Consider the following 25753-nt stretch of genomic DNA (forward strand, 5'->3'; position numbering starts at 1 on the left):
ATTCAAAAGAGCAAAGGAAAGACATGTGGGTGAACAACTGAAAAGAGAAAAAGGCTCTCATGTTTGGAGCATCCTAACGCTTACCTGCTTCTGGAGAGAACTGACCTTTTTCTGTCCTTACACATTGCTGAGTTAATTAAGCTGCTGTTTTCTGGGCATCCTATAATTACAGCCAGTTAATGCTGCAAAAGACCCACCAGGTTACACCAATCCAACCTCTCTGTTTACAAATGAGAAGATGAAGACCTGCCGAAGTGAGGTGACTCGCCCAAGGTCACACAGCTACTTAACAGCAGAGGGAAGCAGGTGCCTCGAGTCTGTGATTCTTGTCACCTCAGTAAACTGCAAAATAAGCTTGCTGAGGGAGAGATCACTTCAGCACATCAGAAAAGCCACCAGTCTGTTGGAGAGCTCTCTCTGCTTAAAGAGTCTGAAGAGCACTCTTGAACCCCGCATGGTCCCCCAGGCTTTTTCCAGCATACAGATGCCTCTGTTCTCAGACGTCTGACACAGCATCAGAATAGCCCAGCCAAGAGCCTGATGAAAGGGCAATTTTTCAGTGATTCATTCTAGCTACTGGGCTTTCTGGTGAAAGCAAGTATGTAATTGGACTGGCAACAGTTTTACTGAAAAACAGAGTATTTAATAAGCCAAAAGTGTACAAGGAAATACTTATAATAAACTTGGGAAAACCCTACCCATCTATTGATTTTCTAGTGTATTTGAAAAACCACCCTGCTAGGTCCTATGAAGAGAAGAGCGACAAAGGAACATTTCCTTGAAGGTGGGGACTTACTATGGGGTATAAGCAGAAAGACAAGAAAATCGCAGTAATAATGTAATCCTTCTATTAAGGATTAAGAATACTTTATGAGGAAAATCCTCCATAAAGAAGCATCCTGTTCATTTTACACCGATTTTTTGAAGACTTCAAAAATAAAAGCAACCATAAATGCTTTTTTAAATATATACTACTATTACTGCTTTTTTTAAACATGCCAAGTACTTTGTCTTCTTTGAATTATTAGTGTCCTGGTCTTTGAAAGCTCAGAATAATTCTCTCTTCTCCTTGTCCTTGAATTGAACAAGAAATGCTGGAGAGGATGAAAAAGAATGGACCAGATATAATGGTGATTTCAATCAATCCAGTACAATTTTTTTCAACAGCTATTCAAGGGGAAGAGTGCCATGTGTCAGATACTGAGCAGGGCAATGGCTGTCCCTGACCTTAAGGTAGGGGTGAAACAGACAAGGAAATAAACCACAAGGCAATGTAGAAAGTACTATACTAGAGGTAGGCACAGAGCACACTGGGGTCTCAGTGTAACAGAGATTAATTCTGCAGGTAATGAGAGGTTAGAGGGAGAGTCAAGGAAATCTAGAGAGGAAATAGCAATAGCACTAGGAAGCTTTCAAAGAAGAGTGCCCAGATGCACAAGACGGGGTTTCAGCAGCAGAAGCAAGTTCCACGGTGACACAAAGTGAAGGGCATGTGCACTGAGGGAAGAGCAAATGGTCTGGTGGAGCCTCTTCCTAGATTCCATGGAGAAGTGTCTGAGTACATAACTAGAGAGGGAGCTGGAGTCACATGGTGCAGGCTTTTTTATGACCTGCAAAGAAGTTTAGGCGTGCAGTTGTGGGCGGTGGAAATCCGCCAAGAGATTTTTGGTTTGGTTTGGTTTGGTTTTGATCATATTCACCGTTTTAAAGTGTGTAACTCCTTTGCATTTAGTACATTGTGCAACCATTCTATCTCCAGAACATTTCCATCAACCCAAAAGAAAACCCTATCCCCATGAAGCAGTCAGTCCCCACTCCTCCCTCCTTGTTTTCTGTCTCTGTGGATCGGCTTACTCTGGACAACTCATATAAATGGAATCATGCAATACTTTGCTTTTTGTGTCTGGCTTCTTTCACTTAACCCAATGTTTTCACAGTTCATCTGGGTTGTAGTATGTATCAGTACATCATTCCTTTTGGGGGCTGAATAATGTTCCACTATATAAATACAACAAATTTTGTTGATCCGTTCACCAGCTCATGGACATCTAGGTTGTATCTACCTTTTGGCTACTGTGAATAGTGCTGCTACAAACATTCCCATGTAAGTTTTTGCTGGAGTCCCTGTTTTGGTCTATTCCTAGGAGTGGAATTGCTGGATCATTTGGTAAATCTATTTTTAACTTGGGGGGAATCCATCAGTCAGTGATTTTTAATCAAAGGAAAGACGTGATGAAGGTTGTATTTTAGAAAGAGAAATGTACCTAATAGATATTGAAAGAAACAAGATCCCATAGAGTTAGTTCCCCAAAGAGTCACCAAATAGTTGCTCATTTGCTCCTTCCTGCTTTCCTTTCTTTCCTGCCTCCTCACTTGCTTTCTTTCTTTTTGAACCTACAAATTGGCAGGCAATCTGGTGGACCAAATATATGTCCTCCCACATACCTTGTGGCTCTACACCATCTTCTGAGACTTCTGTGCTCAAATCCTGCTAACTCAGCCCATCTGCCACAGTTCAGATTGTTTTCTTGCTTTGTAACTCCTGCTCTAAAGAGGCATCGGGCTTTAATAAATAGGCCTCTCAGTTTCAAATTAGAGGTCCAGGAGGAGCACAGCAAGTCCATCAGGAAAGGTGAAGTGCCCTGGAGTGGTTTGACTTGAACATTCCCGCCAAAGTGCCTGGGCTTCATCTTAATACACGCACCCTCCATCCCACTCCAAACACAGACTCATATGTTGCTAAACCACCGCTTCCTCAGGTGGCCTTCCAGGTTTGTAACACTGACCTCATCAAGTCCAATGTGTGCTAAACTGACAGCAACTGCACTATTAGATCTTAAGAGTACATCGATATCCCCACAAATGCACAATTTTAAACATTTTGCATTCCATCTTTTTAAGTGCAATCATGAATAAGCCTCCTCAAAAATAACCATGCAGTCTCTGGGTTACTAGAGATTAAAGAGTCACAAACAGCACTTCAAAAAGCAAAGCACAGGGCTTTCAGGGTGCTTCCAAATGCCCATGAAGAACAGAAGAATATGCCACTTTGGCATGAGAATTATATTGAGCTGAAGGCAACTGAGAAGCAGATACAAGGAAATCTCCCTGCCCTTCCCCTATTTTGCCTAAAATAATTTCTGTTATTTGGATCTAAATTTGTAAAGATGCCCCCTCCTTCTCTCTACCAGGAAGGACAGAAACTTACTACTGGAGATAACTCTAGACCCTTATCAGTCCAGAGATGGTACCAGAAGAATCCACATAGCAATCCTTGCTCATACTAGCCCTTATCCACCATTAGTTTCTCCTTATATTTGCCTTCCCACAATTTGTCCGCCCTAGAAACTCAGTCCTTTTCCTTTGTCTTGTCAGTTCTCTAAAACTTTATTGTTCTTTCATTAAGATGCCATATAAGATAAAAAACAAATTTCTTCTGTATAGCACAGGGAACTATATTCAATATCTTATAACAATCTTTAATGAAAAAGAAAGTAAAAACAAATATGTATATATATGCATGACTGGGACACTATGCTGTACACCAGAAACTGACACATTATAACTGACTATACTTCAATTAAAAAAAAAAAAAAGATGCCACAAAATCCCAAGTTCTATCCACCCCTTTGAGTTACCCAACTCTGAGGGCTCTATATGCATGATGCACATGTGAGTGACTTCTGTGTATTTTTCTCTTGTTAATCTGTCTTTTGTCAGTCCATTTATAGGGACCCAACCTGAGAACTCAGGAATCTAGAGGGAAAAAGATGTTTTTCCTCCCCTATTCCCATCAAGGCAGGATGTGGAGAGAGGATGTGCTAAATCTTGAAGAACGGGCTAGAAATCAGGTTCTCCTCTCAGCCAGATTCTACCCATGGAATGATCCCAGATAGAATGGGACTGCCATTTGGACCTCCCTGCTGTGGTGGACACTATGGCTGTGTACGCAACATCCTCACTTCCTTAGCTAAAAATAGCCAGACTTTGTTCAGGGGTCAGGCAGGCAAGTGCTTCCTGGGGAGAGTGAACCCTTAGCCTCCATAAGGGGGGAGCTTGATTGGCCTAAGGGAATCATCGTAATCGCATTCTACTTGCCAGGGGTTGGTTTAAGAATGGTCATGTGACATAATTCTGGCCAATGAGACCCATGGGAAGTCTGCTGAGAGACTTCTGGGAAATTACATTCATTTTAAGAATGGTTTACCAAAAAGGTGCACGGCCTCTCTCCTGCTTTAGCCTTTGTACTATTCCTGTGTGAGGAAGTGGCTGACAGCCCAGCTGGTGACCAGCAAGAGACAAACCTGAAGGCCAAATCACCCATGTTGGAACAACTAAAGCCCAAGAGAAGTCAATCTTTAATTAATCAGCCTAGGCACAGGCTACTCTAGACTTCTTGTTATGAGAGGGAATACATTTATTTTACAGGGTAAGCCATTTTTATTTAGGTTTTCTGTTATTTGGCACTAAAAGATCCTTAGCTGTTAAACCCACCTATGTGAGCGGGTAAATGTTTATCAAGCATTTTATTCATTGCATTTTGAAAAACTAGACTCACAACCCAAATTATAATGTTTCCTACCTAATCAGAAATGCTTCTGTACCTGACCTTTTCAGGAATAAAAACAACTCCAGAAAGCTACTTACATGTGAGAATACTTGGCCAGGAGGGAAAAAAAACCAGGTCTGCCATGTTAGCCTACAAACAGAACTGGGAAAGTGCTCAAACAAGAACTGTGTGATAATTCAGAAATAAAAACACGCTCTGAAGAAGACCCCTGCCACAAACTTCCAAAATGAAAATCTAGGGCATGTTAGTAAGAAGCACTCAATTTCCTCCACGGCATAATCAAATACAGCAGCAGAATCATCTTACGTGTGGTTTACTGAAGGGTGAATTGCTCTGTTTAATGCCTCTCAGGGGCTCTCAGACATATTTATTTCAATAACTCAGTCACATTTGGAGGACACACCAAACTGTGACCTTTTATGATTTCTCCCGTCATTTTTTTTAAACTTTCTCAAATTAGGTGTGTTGGGACTGGTTCAGCAGACTAACAGGTAATGAGTTATTTTAATACAGCTCCCAATTTCCATAATCAGTGGTGGTGCCTAGGGATGACTTTGGGAGACTTAAGTAGCCATGCTCACAGTAACCATCAGCTCCCTGTACAAGCCTCACCCCTAAAAATTAGACAATCTGGATAAAGCCCCCACTTCCACGGCCAATCAGACTGCAGTCTCTAAGCCTCTTCTGACACAAGATCAAAGCGCCTCCCCTGTCCAAATGACAGACTCTGTTTCATAAATTAAAACTGATTTGAGATTACGCTGATGACAACATCCCTTCCTTCGCAGATATTCTGAAAATACACTTTCAGAGAGAAACGGAGGGAGTTATGATGTAATTGACAGGCACGTGTAGCACACGTGAAAATCACCTTATCACCGCATCACAGTGAAAAAAACTGGGTGAGGATCATGGCTCAAAGCTCCTTTCAACTCCATTAATCTTTGATTCTACATGTGCTTACCCATTTTCCTCCAACCAATTTGAGTTTCTTTCAGAAAGAAAAAGGTAACCCTTGAGAAAAAAGGGAAAAAAACACATGACTTTGATGTTTCTTCAGCGGATATCTTTCGGCTGGATTTTATCTTTCACTGCTGAATAGTAAACGGTTTCCTTGTGCCTTTTTTGTTTTGTTTGTTTTAAACATCTGAACAAAAAGACAGTATTTTTCAGAAATGTCCATGTTAGCAGTCACTGTCACTCTTCCTGCCACTCAAGTTCAGCCTCTTTATTTTTGTAGTATCTGTTAGTTTTAGTTTCCTTCAACCAATACTTCCATTTTCTGAACACAAAGTTTCCCCAAAATATGTTAGATGCTGAGGATTAAATCACCTGGAATAAATGATTAAGTACCGGTGGCATACAACATACGCTAAGCTTCCATTGGTGCAGACTCGGTGATTCCCAACGGCCATTATATATTTGGTTTCTTCCCCTCTACAGTTTACTTTCCACTATGTCAAACTGTCACTCTCATGATCAGTTCCACAATTCTTCAGTCACTTGACAGGTGATCAGCTCTCTTGTTTTTCAGGGTAACTTCCTTGAATACCATTTAACAGGATGCACAGGCTTAAAATGCCACAACTCGAAGCATTACTAGAAGTAGTTTTCAAAATTGTGAGAACATGAGAATGCTAATCCAAACTCAAATTACCCATCAGCCACATCCTCAGATGTTCTTCCTCACTACTCTGGGTGTAGTTAGAGAAAGCATAACCTCACAGGACGAGGAGGACATAGCACCCGTCTTCTTCACTAAGCAGCCTCATTTTCAAAAAGCATTTCTTTTCAACACCCAGTAACATTGCTGAGTGATTTTTTTTTATAACTTCACATTTTAAATTTATTTTGGGGGGAGGTAATTAGGTTTTAATTAATTTTTTTAATGATGGTACCAGGGATTGAACCCAGGACCTTGTGCATACTAAGCACACACTCCACCACTGAGCTATACCCTCCCCATCCTGACTGATTTCTGAGTGAAGCAAATGCTCACATCCCCTACACCAAATTAAAACGTCTCAAAATGGATGCAAAAGAGATCCAATTCACAGATAGCCTCCCACCTCTATCCCCACCCCAACTCTCCCAACCTTGCCTGTTACAGACCCTAAGTATGCAAGTCAGTGCTTACTGGAGTGGCAGTTGGACTCATGGGTGTTGATTTACAGTTGAGCGACCTATTGTAAAGGGACAATTAAACCTTCTGGAATTATCTATATATTAAGAATTTCCCACTGATATTTCTGGAATCGCTTCCCTGTCTGCCTGTGTGGTATCAAATAACCTGGAAAAGCCAAAAGGAACACATGACATTCTTTTGATCCCTAGAGGAGGAATGAGTTGATTGATTTTTACCTATGAACAAAATACTTAGACATCTGAACAATGAGGGACATCCAGCAAGTTATAGAAAATAATTCAGTGTGTCCCCAGTAAGTCAAGATACCAGAAACTGAAATATGGTTTGTATTGTTCCCCCTTTTCACTTGCTAATGCGTTCCCTGATGGGTGTCCCCATGACATTATTGTTTGGCCTGCAATCAGCTTATCTGGCTGAGTTACAAGAAAGATGGAGAACAGCCTGCAGTTTCCCGTTACTCTGAAGCAAACAAAGGCTGTCAGCTTCATGACGGCCCAGGCAGACTCTCTCATGCTCCAAAAAGTTCAGTCACATGCTTTTAGTTAAAACTTGCAATAAAACAGATTAATCACTGCAATCACTTTTAACCACAGGGAAATGCTGCAAGAAAGCAAAACAAACAAACAAACAAACAAACAAACAAAACCCAAATAAACTGTCATACATTTTACCAGGTTTTGAAGATAAAGTCCATTTTCTATTGACAAATGCCTTTATTTTGATAAAAATCATTACCACCAGTTGTGTAAAGCTTTCAGCAATAGCAATGGTGTGAGGTTTTAAAAAAAAAAAATATCAATTGGAGAAGAGACTAATTTGTTAAACCTCAAGCAAGTCTACAGGGTTAAAATGATCTTATCTGAATTGCCCCAATCTATTGAGCTAATGCTTTATTCCAAAGGAGATATATTTGCTATCTGTATTATCTGCCAAAGTTCCAGTTTGGTTGTTTTCAGCTTCTTCCTTTCATTTCACCAGTTGCAAGGGGGAGGGAAGTGAAGGGGGTGAGCATATTTGATTATTTTTATTGTTCCAGCCAGCAAATAATACAAGGAAATGGGCTTCAGGTGGTCACACAATTGAGTATCAAAGAAGGACAGCGGAACCTCTCTGAAAGATAAGGTGCACACAGGAAAGGTGGCCACTAGGAATAAGGAGACAGCCAACCCGAGGTCATGGCTTGCTTGGCAGAGGTCACGGATCAGTAATCCGGGGTAGACTGCCCTGCAGGTGCACTAGAAGATGGAAGGAGAGTTCACTCTTGGTAACTGTTGGGAAAACCCTGTGACCTGCCTAGAGTCCTTCAATGTTACCACTCACGGTCTCACACTTAGCACTGGCACTGGGTGTCTCCTTTCCTCCCTCAATGAAATGAAACTTCCAGACGCTCCACCAACAAAAGCCTATCTTCTGTGACAATCAAGAACACTTGCAATTACGAGCAGTCTGCCTGATGGGGTCTGAGGGCTCTTTTTGAGCTCTGAAGGAAAAAAAATCAGGAGCTAAGGAAGAAATCGCAGTGATGGGGGGATAAGTGATGTGAATTTCTATGACACAGCCAAAAAATCTTCTTTTTCCCCCCCAAGGCCGTTGCTAAATGTTATCTATAAGACATGGCAAATAGAAATGTCATTGATTCTGGCAATTTTGATGACAAACTGCTTAAAGCACCATCCACTTTTAGCATTTCTAAATCACTTTTAAGAGACGACTTCCCTGGGTGGATGGAAAGGATGGGATCAGGTGTCTTTTTTGGATAGCAGGATGGCGAGTAAGAATTTAATTTCTCTGCAAGATAACCTTCAGGAGTGTTAGCAAGAGGCTGTGTTGAAACATCGGTTATCACACTTGGGTCTGTTCAGCCTCAAGACACTGTGGGACAAAACTACAAATCTAGTCATGAAGATTTGTGTAGTACGAGCTCGCAGTTGCTTAATCAAAAAGGCACAGGTAACACTGTGCCTACTGTTAGGGATGATACAGAAATAAAATGCATCTTCTTCTCTCCTATGTACGAGATGAGTATGTGTGATACAGCGGTGGACTGGGAGTCCCATCATAGAGTTCAGCCACGATGGGAAAAATGCTCCTTCTTCTGCCCAGATGAGAAACTCGACTTTGCTGATGGGCAATGGGAAAAGGAGTCTTCCAACGGAATGTGTACATGCCGGTGGGCACACAAGCAGTTCTCTGGAACGTGGGTAGGGTGAAAACAGTTGAACTTCTATTTCTATTTATTACCACATCCCTTCGAAGTTTGCTTTCATCTGTGTATGTGTATAATGTGTATGTTAGTACAGTCCATGCACCTAGGTTTAAAACGAGTAAAGATCAATGACAAAGAGTGATGCTTAAAACAATTTTGGAGACCACTTGCCTTGAGAATTACAGAAAGGAAAAGGAAGTCTTAATGATACCCCTGGAACCCCCAAAACTGAGGAACCCCTATGCCAGCAGCATCTTCTGGTTCAAGAGAAGGTCCGCGAACAGTATGGGAACAAATGGGTCAGGAAGGAGAAAGAGTACTAGTCTCTCAGATTTCCCAGATACATCTGCTCTTGGGAGATAATTATTCTAACACAAATGATACTTTGGTCTATAAACAAGCTGAAGAAAATCATCAATCTATTTCTTCTGTGTCAGGTAGAACTTGGTGGGTCCTACACAGACTATTAATTTCATGGAAAATAAGCCAACAGGGGAAACAGATAAATCATTAGCAGACTGAAGAAGAGACCCAATGAATTCCAACCAATTCTCCTACTTTCTTTTTCTTGCAGAGAGCAAAATGACAAAGTATTTATGTCCTACTGTCTTTGAGATCTCTGTTTATCTCATTAAAGGAAAAATGCTCTGAAACCGCAAGGACATGTTCTATTTCAAGTTTCAAGAATTCAATCCCAAATGATTTATACAAGTTAACATTACACCCACAGAATTTTAATCTTCACATTTCTGAAATTCTCTCACTTTTCACTTCATAAAAACAAAACACTACAACATTCATTTCCCTTTTGTATCTTGCAGGCAATATATCATATTAAGATTTGGTTTATGTAAACAAGGTATATATATTTGAAAAGTAATGCCAGTTGTTTTTAATGAAAATTTTTAATTAAATTTGTTTTAATTAAAGTGAAGTCCAGTTAGAACAGTTGGCACTTTCAATATCATTTTGATGACTAATTTCTATTCAAAATTAATTTCTCCAAAGTTCCACATAATGTATTCACAAGACTCATCAATGTTTATTTATTAAAGTCAGTGTTTTCAGTAACTGAAAGAAGCATTATATAATGTTTCCAACTGAGTCTCTTTCCATCTGTCCTCCTATTTTACTGTTCATCCCAGAGTTTAAACATAAGAATTGCCCTTGGAACCGAAATGGCCAGGTGTCCCCCAAAGGGTACAGCTCTCCAGCACTTTGCACTGTATTTCCTGTCATTTACCCACCAGTGCTAGCAGCGTTCCCAAAGGGGTCCTCCCATAGCCTACTAAGAGTAGTTACTGTGTAACCCACTAGAAAATAACTCCACCATTTGATGTCGACTCTATCAGGGCAGGCTTTTTTATCCATTTTGTTCACTCATATCGTCTACACCTAGCACAATACCTGACACTCAATATGTATGTTCATTGAGTTAATAAATTAGATGAACAAGGGAATAAAGAACCTATCTTTAGGTCACTCCTCTCAATCCCTGGGCTCCATATATAATCCATGCCATCCCCATCTACCTTACGGGCTCTTTGTGAGTTTTAGGCGTAAAGGCTTCTTTCTAACATCACAGTCCCAGTGGCACAGTGGGGCCTGAGGCCCTGTTCTTTAAATCAGTTCTCTCAAGTTCCTCCCACAAGGCTCCTTCAACTGTTCTAGCCCTCCTCTTGCTGGGCGGAGGATGACTTCATTTGCATACTGATCAGAGACAGTCTTTACTTAGACCAGCAAAGCTTCCTCAGCATCAAAAGATAGCTGCAAGAAGGGCCTTTAGGGAAAAACAACTTAGGCAACTGATCAACTCAAATACAAAAGAACCCCGCCTCCCCTGTGTAGCTGAAATCTTCCTAACACTACCGTGCACACAGCAGGCTTTCAATGGGCATTTATGGCATTGGATAGTAAACTACGGAAATACAGTGTGGGACTACCTCTAAAGCATTTGTAAGGTCCCATGTTATTCCAGTGGGCAAGACAGTGAAATGTGGATTGGACAATACCATGCTAGTAAGGGGACTTGCTGCTAGAAAAACCACTGTATTTAAACTGTGCTGGTGAAGGGTCCTTTGTCAGCCTGGTAGAATAGCAGGGAGTTCTAGTCTTGGTTCTTACTGGGTTTATCAATAACTGTACCTCCATTTTTATTGAAGGTTGGTTGGAGGTCCAATCTAGACCTTCTGGGGTCACTCCAGCCTAGAAGTAAACTAGAATCATAAAGAAAGGGTGACAGAGTTTGATGATTTTCCCAAATAAATGTCCCAATGATCACTGCTTTCAGGCTCATGTGATTTCTCTCAAGTAGATTAACACTACAGAGCCTATACACTGCATTTCTAAACCAATTTCTCATTGTTCACATTGTATGTTTCTTTCTCCTCTAATCGCTCAGAAATACTTGCCTGGCCTCCAGTAACAATTGTGAGAAAGTCTTCCATAACATCAACTCTACCTTTTTCCCTCTGCAACTTTTACCCACCATCCGGCTTTGCCCTCTAAGTCCACATGAAGAAAGGCTGACCTCTTTTTCTCTCAAAAGCTCATTAAATACGCCAGGCATTCCTTGTGGCCCTTTCCACTGCTCCCGACTCTTCCATCTGAGTCTGCTTGTCTTCATTTCCTATCATTAAGATTTCTAAATGTTTGGACTCATAATGTAATTCAGAGAAGACAGAATGAAACGTGGGGCCCCAGTTGTCCACATGTTTAAATTAGATGTGATGTCAGTTTCTAGATATACAGGGCTCATTAAGACATTCATACCACAGCCACTAATGTCAGATGCCAAAACAAAGGTAATAATGTTTACCTAACACGGGCGTCAAAAATCATCTGTTCAAATGATTCTTAGAATCGTAGATTTTTAAAGCTGTTCATTTCACAGATGATGAAACTGAGATCCACAGGAGTTATATAAGTAGCCCAAAGTAGATCAGTAGCAATGTTGAAAAGACTTGAGGCACTCTGGCATCTCCCAGACAACAAATTATGATCCTACAATGTACCAAATATCCGTCATTTTCTCCAAACTCCTCATGTCTTAATAATGTCAGCTCATTGACCTCCCAGAAAACTAACTTAACATTGTTATTAGTACAAAAGTGACACACTTTAGAATCAGAAAATCCTTTAAAGAGTCGTGAGCCTTCCTACTACGGGCAAGAAAACTACAGGGCACGTGGAGGAAACACTGCGATTTAGTGGCAGAGCCAGCAAAGGAACCCACGTCTTCCAGTTACAGCCTAGAACCCTTTAGCGTTCTACACGAAGGAAGAGCTAAACACCATCAATAGTACAAATCTGAGACTTATGACTAGAAAAACAGAATTCTTTTAACTAGTACACAGCTCTGTCTCATGGAAGTGTTAGGATGGATAACCATTTGTCAGAAAGACTTACAGAAGAAGGGAGTTTGAGCAGCGGGTGGGCAGTTGGATTTGATCACCTCCAAACTTCCTTCAGCCTCTAGGATTACTTCATTCTGGACTGCCCCGGGGGGCCAGGCATCTCAGCTAGCCAGGGCAGGTGCGGAGGCGGGGAATGAGCAACTGTCTCGTGGGCTCCCTCTCCTGCCGCTGGTTTGAAGGAATTCTACTCTGCTGTTCCAGGCATGACTTTAGATCCAATTTACATGCAATCAAATACTCTAGGCACAGGAAGAGTGTAAGGAAATGCAGCTCTGTCACTTCCAAAGACAGACTACACTGCTTAGCTTTCAAAATTGCCTTTCCTAAATGAGCATTCCATAACAGAGCCTCCACATTCAGCTTTTACAGTTTGTTCATGTACAATGCTACTATCAGAATTAATTATGCAGCATCTTCCTGAGGAGAAATCAGATTTGGATGCGAGTTAGGAGAGGAAAGAATTAAGTGCACTTCCCAAAGGAAGGCTACTATGTCTGATTCCCCCCCAAAAGCGCTGGAGTCCTTCCACACACAGACAGATTTCAGATGGCAGTCCCCGGCTGAGCTAGCCACAGGAAGGAGGAAGTTGACACGCTTGAGAAATGAAGAATATGCCAACTGACAAGACTCTAAAAGCCAACATGTTATTAACCCTCTCCTTTCTATGTAATTCCATTCCAAACTAGAATTCAACACAAATCTCTTTCTTTGCTTTCCTGAATGGTTACTAAATGTTAAAATGTACTGATTTTAGACTTACTCCTTTCTTTTTCAATAATGACTCCAAGGGAAAGAAGGTGGGTTTTTTTTCAACTCAGAGAAAAAGAATTTATATTAAGGGTCAAGCTCTGAAAGTCAGAAGGAAGCTTCAGCAATAGGATTGTCACTTTGAATATTTTTACATGAATTACATATCTATATATACACACATACATATATATTTATTCAAAGGATTTGATTACACGCATGGGAGTCAGGTGTTGTATAGATTTCAAAAGGGCAAACTGATGCTCTACAGTTCAGTGTGAAATAACCAAACAACAACAAAAACAAGATTACAAGGTATCTCAAATGTAAGAGAGTGATTTTGTAGAGTGACTCCATGCGAAAATCCCGAAAGCTCTTACTTTAAAAGGCTTCGTCGGGTTTTCCGCTCTTCTTGCCCTGGTGTGACTAAACACTGAGGATGCTGTGTGCCCAGTCATTAGGAAGGGTGAAAAAAAACTAGATGTCCTAACTGCGATCAGCTGCCTCCACCAATGCATTAATGTTATCTGAGGTCTAACCCAAAGGAACCCTGCACTTCGTGGGTTTGGAGGAAGGTTTCTGCGGCCTCCTTAGTTGCCCATTAGTCTGCCAGGCTGGCACGACTATATCAGTTCTGTCTGCTCCCAACATCAGTACTATACAAGGAAAAATCCTTTGCCTCCTCTTGGGAGGTCTGCACCACTTTTCTTCCAAAGGTATTTCTAAAAGGAAAGCACACCTTGAGGGAAGGCTGGGAAAGGTCGGGGTTTTTTGATTGTTACCCTCCTGTGGAGCAGCGTCCAGAATATCCACACATGCATTCCAAGTCAGGCAGGTGTACAAAGACAGCGAAGGACGGGAGGCGAGGGAAAGAGAGGGGGAAAGGAGATAGAGGCAGAGGGGCTCAAGCAGAGACTTCAGGGAAGAAGGGAGAAAAGAGCAGGATGACGAGGAAAAAACAGGGTCGGGGAAAGGAAAAAGAGCGAGAGGGAAGAAGGAAGGCCAAGGGGAAATTAAGGGAGAGGGATGAAGAAAGGAGGCGGCGGGGAAGATGAAAGAATGCGCGGGGGCCGCGGCGGGGACCCGCGCGCCCCCGGGGAGCCTCAGGCTGCGCTCCCCGCGCGGGCGCCAGGGCGCAGGGCGCGCCCGCCGCTCACCTTTCAGGATGAGGGTGTCGATGTCCCGGTCGATGCCCAGGAAGTAGCACTTCCTCCAGAGGCCCGAGTAGGTGGCGAAGAGCGGCCGGCCGCACTCGGCGTCCAGCCCGCCGAACCCCAGCAGAGAGCGCCAGGACTCGGGGTCGGCGCGCCCGGGGCCGCCCGGGAGCAGCCGGCGCCCCAGGGGGGGCGAGTCCCGCAGCGGCAGGTGCGACAGCGGCATCAGGCGGTTCTTCTGGTCCGGGGGGTCTGCGCCCGCGCGGCTGCGCTCGCAGCTCTCCTTGTGGCGCCGGGGGTCGGTCTCGTACCAGTGGTCGGTGAAGATGGCCGTGACCAGCAGCCCCAGGGAGCAGAGGCTGAGGCCGAGGCTGAGCGCCGTGACCAGCGCCCGCGGCTCCATGGCTGCCCGCCCCGCCGCGGCCGCCGGTGGGCTCGCGCGCCGCCGCCAGACACAATGCACTTGGCCTCGACTAGGCTCGGCGCTCCCTCCCGCGCTCCCCAACCTGCCCCCCACCTCCCGCCCGCCCTCGGCTCCCGGCCCGGCGCGCTCCCTCCTCGGCTCCCTTCCGACCGCGCGCCCGCCCCCTCCCCGGCCCGCCGCCCCGCGCCTCCTGTCGCCGCTCGCACTTTCCCGCCCCCGCCCCCAACCCCCTCGCCGGGCTCTGCACGCCCCCTGCCCTGCCTTACCCCCTCGCCTCCTCCCCACTTCCCGATCTCCGGGACCGCCCAGCTCTCCGGCGACCCCTTCCCTTTCGCCGCCCTCACTTTCCTCCCCTCTCCTCTCTCCCCTTAACCCCGTCCCTACTTTACCCTTACTTTTCTTCAACTCTTCCTCTCTCTCTTTCCTCCACGCGTTTTGTCCCTCTATTTCCCCGCTCCTCGTCCTTTCTCTCCCTGCCCGGGACGCGACGCTTCTCTCCTCTACCCCCAAGCTCACTGCTTGCCGTCCTCTCCCCTCCAACGACCTGAGAAGACATCAGCCAGCATAGGACTCGGTCTCGTCACTTGTCCGAGTTGATTTTGATCAGTGTCCCGTTTGGTACCCAGAGGCAAATCCCCTCCAGGTCGGGCTGCGTGGTGATGTTTAACTCTTTGGAATCTCGATCCGGAGCTGAGGACCCTTTCTCCTGAAGGCTGCAGCCTGACAGCCCCTTGGCAGCTGTCTCCCTGCCGTCCTCCCTTTCCCTGTCACTTGCCCACGGCCACCTCTCAGCGCTCGCTCCGCTCCAGCCCCTCTTCTGAAAGAAAAGGCTCTGAGTGTCACTGGAGCGACAGACCCATGACCAGAGATTTTCTGTCACTTCACTTCAGCCTGCTCATTTGGAAATGGGCTTCTTTTTGGATGACCACCTCCATCTCCCGCCCGAGTGACGGCCTCCTGGAATTTCTAGAAGCGCGTAGGATCAATAAGCCCTTGCAATGGCACCTGCTCTGTGAGGTGATTATTGCCTTTGAATAAAGAAAGCTCTTGGTAATGAATCAAAGGAATGAATTTTTTCTCCTGTGCAAGTTTCTCGCATGGGCTGGGAGGGCCAACAACGAAGCAGTGCTACACATCACAGTCAACATCTCAGCTTGCTTCTGTTTTCCAGGGCACCTTGCAGTCACAGATGTCAATTCTGAGAATGGCTGGCAGATTCACATTTCCTAAAATGAGGGAACGTTAGTACCCAGGGTCCTGAAAGAGTTAATCGCTTATGTTGTGGAGTCTTACAACAGAGGAGCAATACCCTTGTGCCTCTTAATGCCCTTGGGGCCAAGTCACAGACAGAAAACTGGGCTGCGTGGGCCCAGGGATGCCAAGTGTTGTGTTCTTATGCTATGAAATATTAATGATCAAAAGATTATGAGGCATTCATTAGATGCTAAATGTCATTACTCCACAATTTAATGGGACTTATTAATTAGTGCCCCACATCAGTTGGTATTAATATGACATATATTTCCCCTGAAATGACATCTGTAAAGGTGGTATAAGAATCTTGCTGGGATTTATTGTCATTGCTGTTTGTACTCTGAGCATTTTCAGAGGGTATATTTCCCATGAAGATTGTGGACCTCTTCTGAGCGGTTCAGTTCACAGATAGATCACTTAAGCAAATCTTTCAGTCATGTTGGACTCCTGTGCCCACTTCTGCTGACCTGACAATGTGAATTATTGCTTGGATTTTCTCACAGCTTCAGCAAGATCTATGGTGAGCTCCAGCCTAATTAAGGAAGACAAAGAATTATAATTTTAGTGTCCCTCTCACCTATAATCTTTTCCTTAACAGGAAACGCTAAGCTCATCAAAGGAGTCTTATCTGGATTTGCACAAAAATGGTGAGACTTAGAAGCCTTTTTTTATTTATGCTCTATAATATGTGTAAAATCCTAGATCTTTATGGATACACAGACAGAATATATTTAACTGTGAGCCCACAGTTGACATCTGCAATTCGTTCAAGTTGTCATGTGTCCTTTTATTTTTAAAAAATGCCTCGTGAGATAAAGTTATTACAAACCTTGAAAGTCCCAAGGGTGGGCAAACCCTTAGCAATTCTTCATCCCCTTTTCAAACACTGAAATAAACATTCTGCCACATTTCAGAGTCACCTGATTATCTTCACACAATAACCAACCATGTCCCCACCTGGAGTAGACAGAAGGAAACCTCTTTTTCAGGCACTTCTGTTTAACATAAAAGAACATAAGGCTCTGCTTCATTTTCCTAGCTGGAACCCTTTGATCAGACTCCTTCTCAGGAAATAGCATTATACTTGAAGTTCATTTATGTCTATGTTTAAGACCAGTCTCAGCATATAATCCAATGGTTACTATATGATGGATTACCCTTGACAGGATTTCATAAAAAATGTCACACATTACAAATATGGGCCAGCAGCATGTAATGAGAGCACTGCCTCTGCTGGTGCAGCATTAATGGCATCAGCAGGGATGTGACATATGATATGTGTAAGCAGGTTTTGCTACAGCAACTGCGTACTGCTCCATCCATGTTCTTAAAAATTTCTCTTTTGGATATTTCCAACAATGAAATAGCATCCACTAACCCCACTCTGTTAGCGGAGTGGGAAACGCAAAGATGAATAAGTGGATCCCATCTTCAGAATGCTCCCAGTCTCGTGGCATGAGACAGACACGCAGATTTTTCTGTGCACTCTAGTAGAAATAAGAACAAAGTGTGTGGGGACACGGACAATGAAAAGACTAACTGCCTGGGGGGAGTCAGGAAGGCTACTTAGAGACAGTAATTTTTGAGTTAGTTCTCAAAGGATGAGTTAAACTTTACCAAAAGGATTCCATGGGAGATACTGGCGTTATCATCAGCATATAGATCTTGGATTTATGTGTCTACCTGACAGACTTGGAGGCTTCCATATTGGGGGGCAACTGTAAAAGAAGAATTTTGTTTCCTACATTTTTAAATCATAAAGCTGACATAGTCTAATCCCTGACCTGAGCTAAATACCTGCAGACAAGTAGAAGCAGACGTCTGAGCCAGAATGCAGTTGATGCAGGAGGGCTTTTAACTTGGCGGGTAGTCAGGGTGATGGGAGAGCCAATATCCTACCAGAAAGCGGAGGCATGTCTTAGCTGTGGCGATGCTGTGCCCTCGATGATGTTTTCAAACTTAGTTTGTTCTTCACTTGTCTTAAGTTTCTCTTTGCCATCTCCAGTTCTGATATCCCCAGTATCTCCCTTGGAGAATAAGTGTCCTATAATGACAGGGGAGAGAGTGGAAGAATTTACTCCTGGGGGTCCCACTGTACTGTAGAATTCAGTATGTCTGAAGGTAAAGTCTTGTATTTCCCTATGGTCCAACTGCCCCACCTCACTTCTCTCTCTCTGCTGCTGCTGCTGCTGCTGACAAGTCATTTAAGTCACTCAGACTCAATATTTGGAATTATCTGTCACATTCACAGAGTGGTGGGGATTCTTCCTCTGAAATGTCTTTGCAGCCAATCTTTCCCCTACATTTCTCTCGCTTCCTATCACTACACCTCTGTCACTTCACATCTGGATTATGATTCCAGCTTCTTCCTCCGCCCGCATGATTCCAGGACAACCAAATTCACGTGCAGTTCTTCCAGAAGTTATCCTGGACACTTGCCAAATGCATCTTCCTCAAATGTTATTTTGTTGATGGCATCCTTCAGCATCCAAGTCTCCTTTCCAGATTAGAGAGAATTCTCCTCTATGTTACTCTAGAGTCCTTCTTTGTTACTGTCAGTATTCCCATAGCATTTAAACATCCCAACTGATGTGTTGGCCATGTTTAAATATTTAGAAAACAAAACACTTTTGCCTCTTCCAGCACACTTATTATAATATCTAGGTGCTTTATGACATTCATCGTATTTCCCTATATGGTTGGAAAGTTCTTGAATAAATATTTTCTTACAAAAAGGTACACACACACACACCCAGAGGTCTCCAATTATCACAGAGTTACGGCAATAATTTATTGACATACCCATGCTAAGCTAACCATGCTAACCATGAATATTCTAAAATGTTTTCTCTCCTTTGCCCCAGTGCTGAGATCAAAAGCAGTATCTTCCCTCATTTCAAACATTTAGATTTCACAGAATTTATACTATGCAGTTTAACCAAAACCACACACTGGCTCTCATAAAGAGTAGGGGTTTATTCTTGGTAATATCAGACATTTGTCTAGCATTTAATGTGAGGATAGGGTCAATTAAATTTTTGATCTACAATATGTCATTTCAGCAAATAAATGAGGTATCTTATGTTAATGTCATCATTCTAAACCAATCCCCTATAGCAAGTTTATTTTGATTCAACAACATTTATTGAGCACCTCCAGTGTAAGTTATTGTGCTGGGTCCCACTGGATTATGCAAAGATGAAAAAACACATGGCCTGTGTCCTCAGGGAGTTTTAGGTTAGTGGAGGACAAAGACAGACATGCAGGAGGCTATAAAAAGGGATGCCTGAGCTGAGTGCTTTCACAGAGGTGCAGACGGAATTCAGCAGGGAAACCTAGTACAGAGAGATCAATTTCCAAAAGGAAGAATACAGTTAAGCCCAGTGGAATAGATGACATCTCCGTTAGGGGTTGGAGGAAACAGGATATTTTCTGTATATGTGTCAATTTAGTCCAGGGCAAAGCCAAAAGTAAATTTTAGAAGTAGCACCTACCGGAGTGCTCCTTCTGCCCCACGCACGTGGTAATTCATCGCGTCATTTTGTCACTAACTAGAAGCCAGGAACCAGAAAATACCGCAAACCCCCAAAATAGACGGTGCCTGATAAGTTTCTCATTTCACTGACACACCACGGAATGTCACCATTCTTTTTCACATTCCTGGATTAAGCTGTTTCCTTTTTGGCGCCTTTAAGCACATATGGTGAAGGAAAAAACACACACACATTCAAAGGAACCCATAACCATGTTAAGTCCCACTCAGAGTGTGACGTTTTAGCAGATGGTGGCTCATGAATCGCCACCCCAAACTATATGCTCCACCTTATTTGTGTGGACAGACACTGGGTTTCTAAGCTGGGGGCTAATTCAGTTCGTTCAGGCCACATTTGACAACCAAGGTGGAACTGGACATAACTATGATACTAGTCTCTCTAATTCACAGCAGCCTGTGACGCTGTCCAGGTAAACAAAACAGCTAGTGTTTCCAGGTGTCTCTCCTTTTTCTCACCCTCGGACCTCCTCAGTTGCATCTACTCAAAGGCACCAGGGTCTGGGGAATACACAGGCGCTGGAGTGGGACCATATATAAATTCTCAATCCACTACTTGCTACCCGATCATCCTTAGCCGGTCACCTAACCTCTCTGAACCACCCAAGTTCTGAAAACCAGGGATATCGACATCTACCTCTCAGGATTAATGATTTGTAATTACCACATGCTAAGTAGTGTTTCCTCCCACTCCTCCCTCCTCCAGCCATGTAAACACAGAAACATGCTTCAAAAACCCACAGCCTAATTATATCAAGCCCACATGATTTAAATGTCATAAATACAAATAGCTAAATAAGTTATTCATGACATGATTCTTTTGCATGTTACTTATTCATGTAGGAGAGGCAATCTACTATTCTCGTTTGTTCAGTTAACATTTAGTGAGCACCTATGGGCCAGGGAGAGAGCATTCCAGGCAGAGGGAAGAGCCAGTGCAAAGGTCCTGAGGCATGAAAGAGTTTTGTATCACGGAGGTACTGGAAAGAGATAACTGCAGCTGGAAAGTAGTGAATGAGGTAGTGAGTGGTGTGAGATGTAGTCACAACATTAGTCAGTGGCCATTCTATGGAGTTTGGACTTCGGTCAAAAGAAACCTTTGGAGAGTTTTAAGGAGGGGAGAGGCATAAGTTTATTCGTATTTTAAATGTCACTTAGACGACTGAGTGAAAAAGGAATTGGGGCTGGGGATGGCAAGCCTGAAAGCAGGGAAACCAGTCAGGAGGCTACTACAAATAGTTCAGACAAGAGATATTAGTAATTATCAACATATATGTTTTACTGCCATTTTGTTAATTGTTTTGGATTTGTTTTAGTAGGTCCTTCTCATCAGTTTCTTCTTTTGTTCTCTTCTCTCGTGATGTGGTGACTCTCTTTAGCGTTATGTTTGGATTCCTTTTTCTTTTTTGTGTGTATATCTATTACAGATTTTTGGTTTGCAGTTACCATAAGGTTTTGGTACAACATTCTGTATATATATGTAATTGCTTTAAGTTGCTGATCTCTTATTTGCAAATACATTTTAAGCACCTTGCATGTGTACTCTCCTCCTCTCATGATAACTGTTTTTGATGTCACGTTTTACATTTGTTTTGTGTATCTCTTAATTGCTTCTTATGGAAACTGATGATTTTACTACTAGTGTCTTTTACTCTTCCTACTAGTTGCTACAAGAAAGATTTCCTACCTTTACTGTTTGTTTGCCTTTACCAGTGAGCTTTTCCTTTTTGTAATTTTCTTCTTTCTAGTTCTGGGCTTTTCTTTCCTGCCAGGAGAAGTTCCATTAGCATTTGTCGTAAAGCTGATTTGGTGGTGCTGAATTCTTTCAGCTTTTGCTCAGACAAGGGATCTTAGTACCTTAGACTAAAAAGAGGCAGCAGACAGAACAGAGAAGTGGGTCAAGGTTGAACACACAGAATTACTGTGAGTCCAGATGAGGGAAAGAAGAAATCAAGAACCAGGCCTCTATATTTCTGGTTTCAGTGTCTGAATGGCTATCATGCACTGAGGTGTGGAACATTTTTGGGAATGAAGTTAAAAATTCTGTTTGGGGCGTGTTAAGTTTGAGATGCCGTTCAGAAATCTCAGCTGGATGCAAGGGCAGCAGTCTGGAGGGAGGATTTAGATTTTAGAGATGTCAGCAGATAGGTGCTAAATGCACGTTGATATTCAAATTCATGGGACTAGATGAGATTGCTTAGGAGAAAGTGCAGCTAGAAAAACTAGGAGGTTCAGGGCCAGGAAGGATCCAAAACCCTCGAGCATTTAAAAGCTCTGTTGAGGAAGGAACTGCCACCAAGGAGACCAGGAAAGAAGGTAAGAGGAAAAACAAGAAAATGCGTGTCCCCAAAGCCAAGATAGGGGAGTCTAAGGATATGCTTTGACGACAGCCACAGGACAATCAAGTTCTATGTGATGATTTTATGGAGAGGAGGATTTACTTAGCCTCTCCAAGCCTCAGTTTCCTCATCTGTAAAATGGGGATCAGAGAAATAATATCCTTCTCACAGCTACTATGAGAATCAAACACAGGATGAAAATAAAGCACTAGCAATCCAGAGAGTGTAACGGCTGACGTGTACAAGTGCCCCACGTATATGGCGGCTGTCGTGACTACTGCTATTTACTGGCTCCAACAATAACACCGGGCACTGTTCATGCCTGCAGGCCATGATCCTGGTGTGGTACGGAACGTTACTCTCCCAAGGACTGTGCCCCAGTGAAAAGCCAGCGGGGCCTACCATAAGGCTCCCACAAACATAAATCGTCGATAGTATTGGTGGAATGATGAGTGTTCAAAAGTACGAGAAACCATTATGCTCTTTCAATGGGCTATTTTGTTATGAGCCCATAAAGGGGTTTAATGGTGCTCTGTGAACAGCCAAAATAAGCTGCCAGAGGACGATAAGGTATCTCCCTTTCGCAAGGTCCCTAAATGGACTAGATAGAAAGGCCTCTGTAGAAAACAACTGCCCATGTTTATGGATACAAATCACTTCAGGGGAAAAGAGGGAGTAGCTGGATGTCCCTTCCCCGTGCAAGGGGCTGGGGAAGCCCTGACAGGACAGGGGACATTAAGCCAGCTGTCAGCAGCATCTGGATGAGAGGAGGGAAAGAGACAGCCTCCCCTGAACAAGGGCAGGGAGTAAAAGGCAAGACTCAGGAAGGACCCAAGACTCAGCCAAGATGCACCTGCTAGAAGCCAGAAGGCAGCTCTCCAATGAGAAATCCAAACTTGGCCCACATGATCTTAGCCGGCATCCCAGATTCACATCCTCCAGACCAAGAGACAAAGGCTGAGTCAAATGTCCCTGAACATGGTGAACTCAACACAGGTCTGGAGGCATTTGCCCCCACCTCTGAGAGCCATGTCCCTACCTTAGACAACTCTTTATTTTTCCTTTTCCTTCAATTCTTGATTTGGATAAGCCTCTTGAAAAATTATTTGAGTCCAGGTAATCATCAGCCAGTATGTGAATAGCTATGATGAATCAGATACTCTGAAGAATACATAACAATGTGTTGTGTTCTCTACAGCTCTCAGCATGCCAGCATTTCATTAGCCGCTGTGGGGTGCAATCATTGGATGCTCACGGTGCTTAGAGAAGCATCCTGTTCTTTTGGAAGAAGTAACCCATTTGGCAGAACTTGGCACACACCTCCCCACAGCAGCACCTGAGCCCCGATAACGAATGAGTGCCACGTGGCACTGATGGTTACTCATGTGGAGAAGCAAGTAAAAGCTCGAGGACAAATTACTGTCTCACCTCCGACATTGGTATGGAGAGGTAGGACCTTGTCAGGATCAGATTTATGAGGCTGATTAAAAAAGAGAGAGCGGACATGCACCAATGGCCAAAAAGGGGTCCAAGTAGGTGGCTTTGATGTATGAGTTCCATCTGCCTAATTTATTTGGTGTCTGCCATCTGCATGTGATCAAGAGCCTTGGACCATGTGAGTGGCAAGTCAGGGAGGGGGCTGACAGTGAGGGAGATGTCACTTGTGTTTTCCAGCCAGGCCACCATGTGCCCTTATGAGCCCCACTGAAACAAAAACACAACAGAAGGGGCTTCTCTCCAAATAATCCCGGAATTTAGCCAAAAGAAATCCTTGAAGTTTTAAACACTGAAGTTTTATCCCAACTTCAAGACTTTCTGAATATTTAGGGAAATTATTTACTTTCTCAGTTTCCTTTTCAGAAAGCTGCCTGGCTTTTCTGTTTGTTTGTTTGTCCTGAATTTTGTGGGCATAGTTTTAATTACTTGCTTTTTCCATCCTCACTCATCACTTTACCCTTTTCCATATCAACCACTTTTGCAAAGAAGCCCAGGGTCTTTCTGTCAATAAAATGAGATTGAAAATGACTCTCATGGCAGTATTGTTAACTGGGTTTATAGAACACCCTTTTAAGTGTTATATTTGGTAGCAATGACTGCAGACCAGATATAGAATCCTGAAAGGGGGAGGTCAACCTGGAATAGAGCCAGGATCTGGACTAAGGTTGTCTGGGGTTCCTGGGATCTGAAAGGAGATTTGCAGAAGAGGAGCTATAGAAAGTACTCTCAAGACAAAGAAAAAGGAGGTGGCAATAGCAAATAGCACATGATCAAGAAATGTGAGCTACATACTATTATTCTATAAACTTGTAGGTAAAAAACTGCACAAAATAAGCAACATACCAAGTGGTAGGCACAGGTCACAGTGGGTTGGAATGAGCATTCCCCAGCCTGGCTCAGTGTGGGTTTGAGTATTTAAAGATTTGGAGGGCTGATGCTTAGGAGAATGGCCAGATCTACAGTTTCCCTGATTGTCTTGCCTGCTACCTGCCACCGATAGCCATGGAGCGTTTATGGATTTATACAATAATAGCAGGTAGCTGACATTCGTTGATCACATACTATTTGCCAGGCATTGTTCTAAGCACTTTATGTGTTTTTTTCAGTCAGGGAGTTTTGCTGTAAAAGGAAGGATTAAAAATGAATGATAGGTAGAGGCAGAAGTGGGATTAAGAGAGGGTTTGTTTGTTCTAGTGAAGATGAGAAGATAGTAGCATGCCTGTATAGTTTTGGAAATGATCCATAAGGGATGGAGATATTAATACAGAAAAGAGAAGTAGAAATGTTGGAGTGAAGTCAGAGAATGGACTAGAGGGAAGGGCTCTGGTAGATAAGTGGAGAGGTTGTCTTGGGTAGGTGCCTGCAGAGTGCATCCATAGTAACTGTGGAAAGAGTTCAGGACATGGTAACAGTTGCGGGAAGATGGGTAGGTGGATAATTGGACCTTACAGAAGTTCTCTGCTGATTTACAATGTGCTTTGCAAATGAGGCTGTGTTTAGAGGAAGGAGAAATCCTAAAAATGGAGATGGCCAAAGAATTATTGATGGGGCAACTAGGGATTGAGCTTTGAAAGGTCTATGAGAGTAAATTGGTGGAGAGAGAGATAGTATTTCAGGAATGGAAAACCATGTGATCCCAGAGATTGTAATGAACAAGGCATGTTCACGGGATAGTGACTATCCTGGTCCTGCTAGAATGGAGTATTCGTGATGGAAAGTTTAAGATAAATTTGAAAATATTGATTATATTCAGGCTGTAGAGGGTTTAAACAACAGTAAGATCTTAGGTAACGAAGAAAAGAAGAATGACATGATGGAAGAAGAGAGATTGTGGGGGGAGGGTATAGCTCAGTGGAAGAGCGTATGCCTAGCATGCATGAGGTCCTGGGTTCAATCCCCAGTACCTGAAGAAGAGGAAGAGGAAGAAGGAGAAAAAGAAGATAGATTCAGAATTAATCTAGCAGTGGTGGTAAAGTAAGTGCTGAGAAGGACTTCGGATCACCTAGGCCTGGGTGATGAGAATCATAAGGACAGCACTGGAAGCAAAGGAGGAGATGCCAGAAACATTATGATTAAAAGCAGTGAATACGTCAACTGAAGGGGATAAAAAGAATCAGACACAAATGCTGGAGATTCAAGCCAAGATGACTAGGACAATGATGGATCTGTCGACTGAAATAAATAAATAACCTTTATATAAGCAAGTAGGTACATAAAATCAGGAGGCAAAATTTAAGCACAGATTTGGAGATTTAAGCTCTGGCCATTTGAATTTGAGAGGACAGAAAGATATCTATATAGAAAAGCCCACCTGATAGAAAAGTGGATTCAGCAGGTATCTACCTAGAGAAACTGTGGGAGTTGGTGTAGAAAAGAACAGAGATAGCATCTGGAGGCAAGGGCTGGGTAGAGGATGAGGAACCAGGGTCTGGCAGCCTGTTGCGAGTCAG

At 43.2% G+C, this 25753-nt stretch overlaps 1 protein-coding gene across 2 annotated transcripts in view; it reads right to left on the reverse strand.

The window, feature by feature from the left end:
- TMEM178A (transmembrane protein 178A) overlaps positions 1-25753 on the reverse strand; it is a 141930-nt gene that overhangs the window by 34457 nt on the left and 81720 nt on the right. Inside the window, exon 1 of one of the 2 annotated variants that reach the window (XM_031466881.2) lies at positions 14243-14653. The exons of the other annotated variant lie outside the window; for it this stretch is intronic. Within the exon in view, the coding sequence (XP_031322741.2) occupies positions 14243-14642 (400 nt within the window). The 5' untranslated portion in view covers positions 14643-14653. Of the gene's footprint in view, positions 1-14242; positions 14654-25753 lie in introns of those variants that run through there. 2 annotated transcript variants of the gene reach the window in all.

Source organism: Camelus dromedarius, chromosome 15, assembly GCF_036321535.1.
Source record: "Camelus dromedarius isolate mCamDro1 chromosome 15, mCamDro1.pat, whole genome shotgun sequence".
NCBI lineage: Eukaryota > Metazoa > Chordata > Mammalia > Artiodactyla > Camelidae > Camelus > Camelus dromedarius.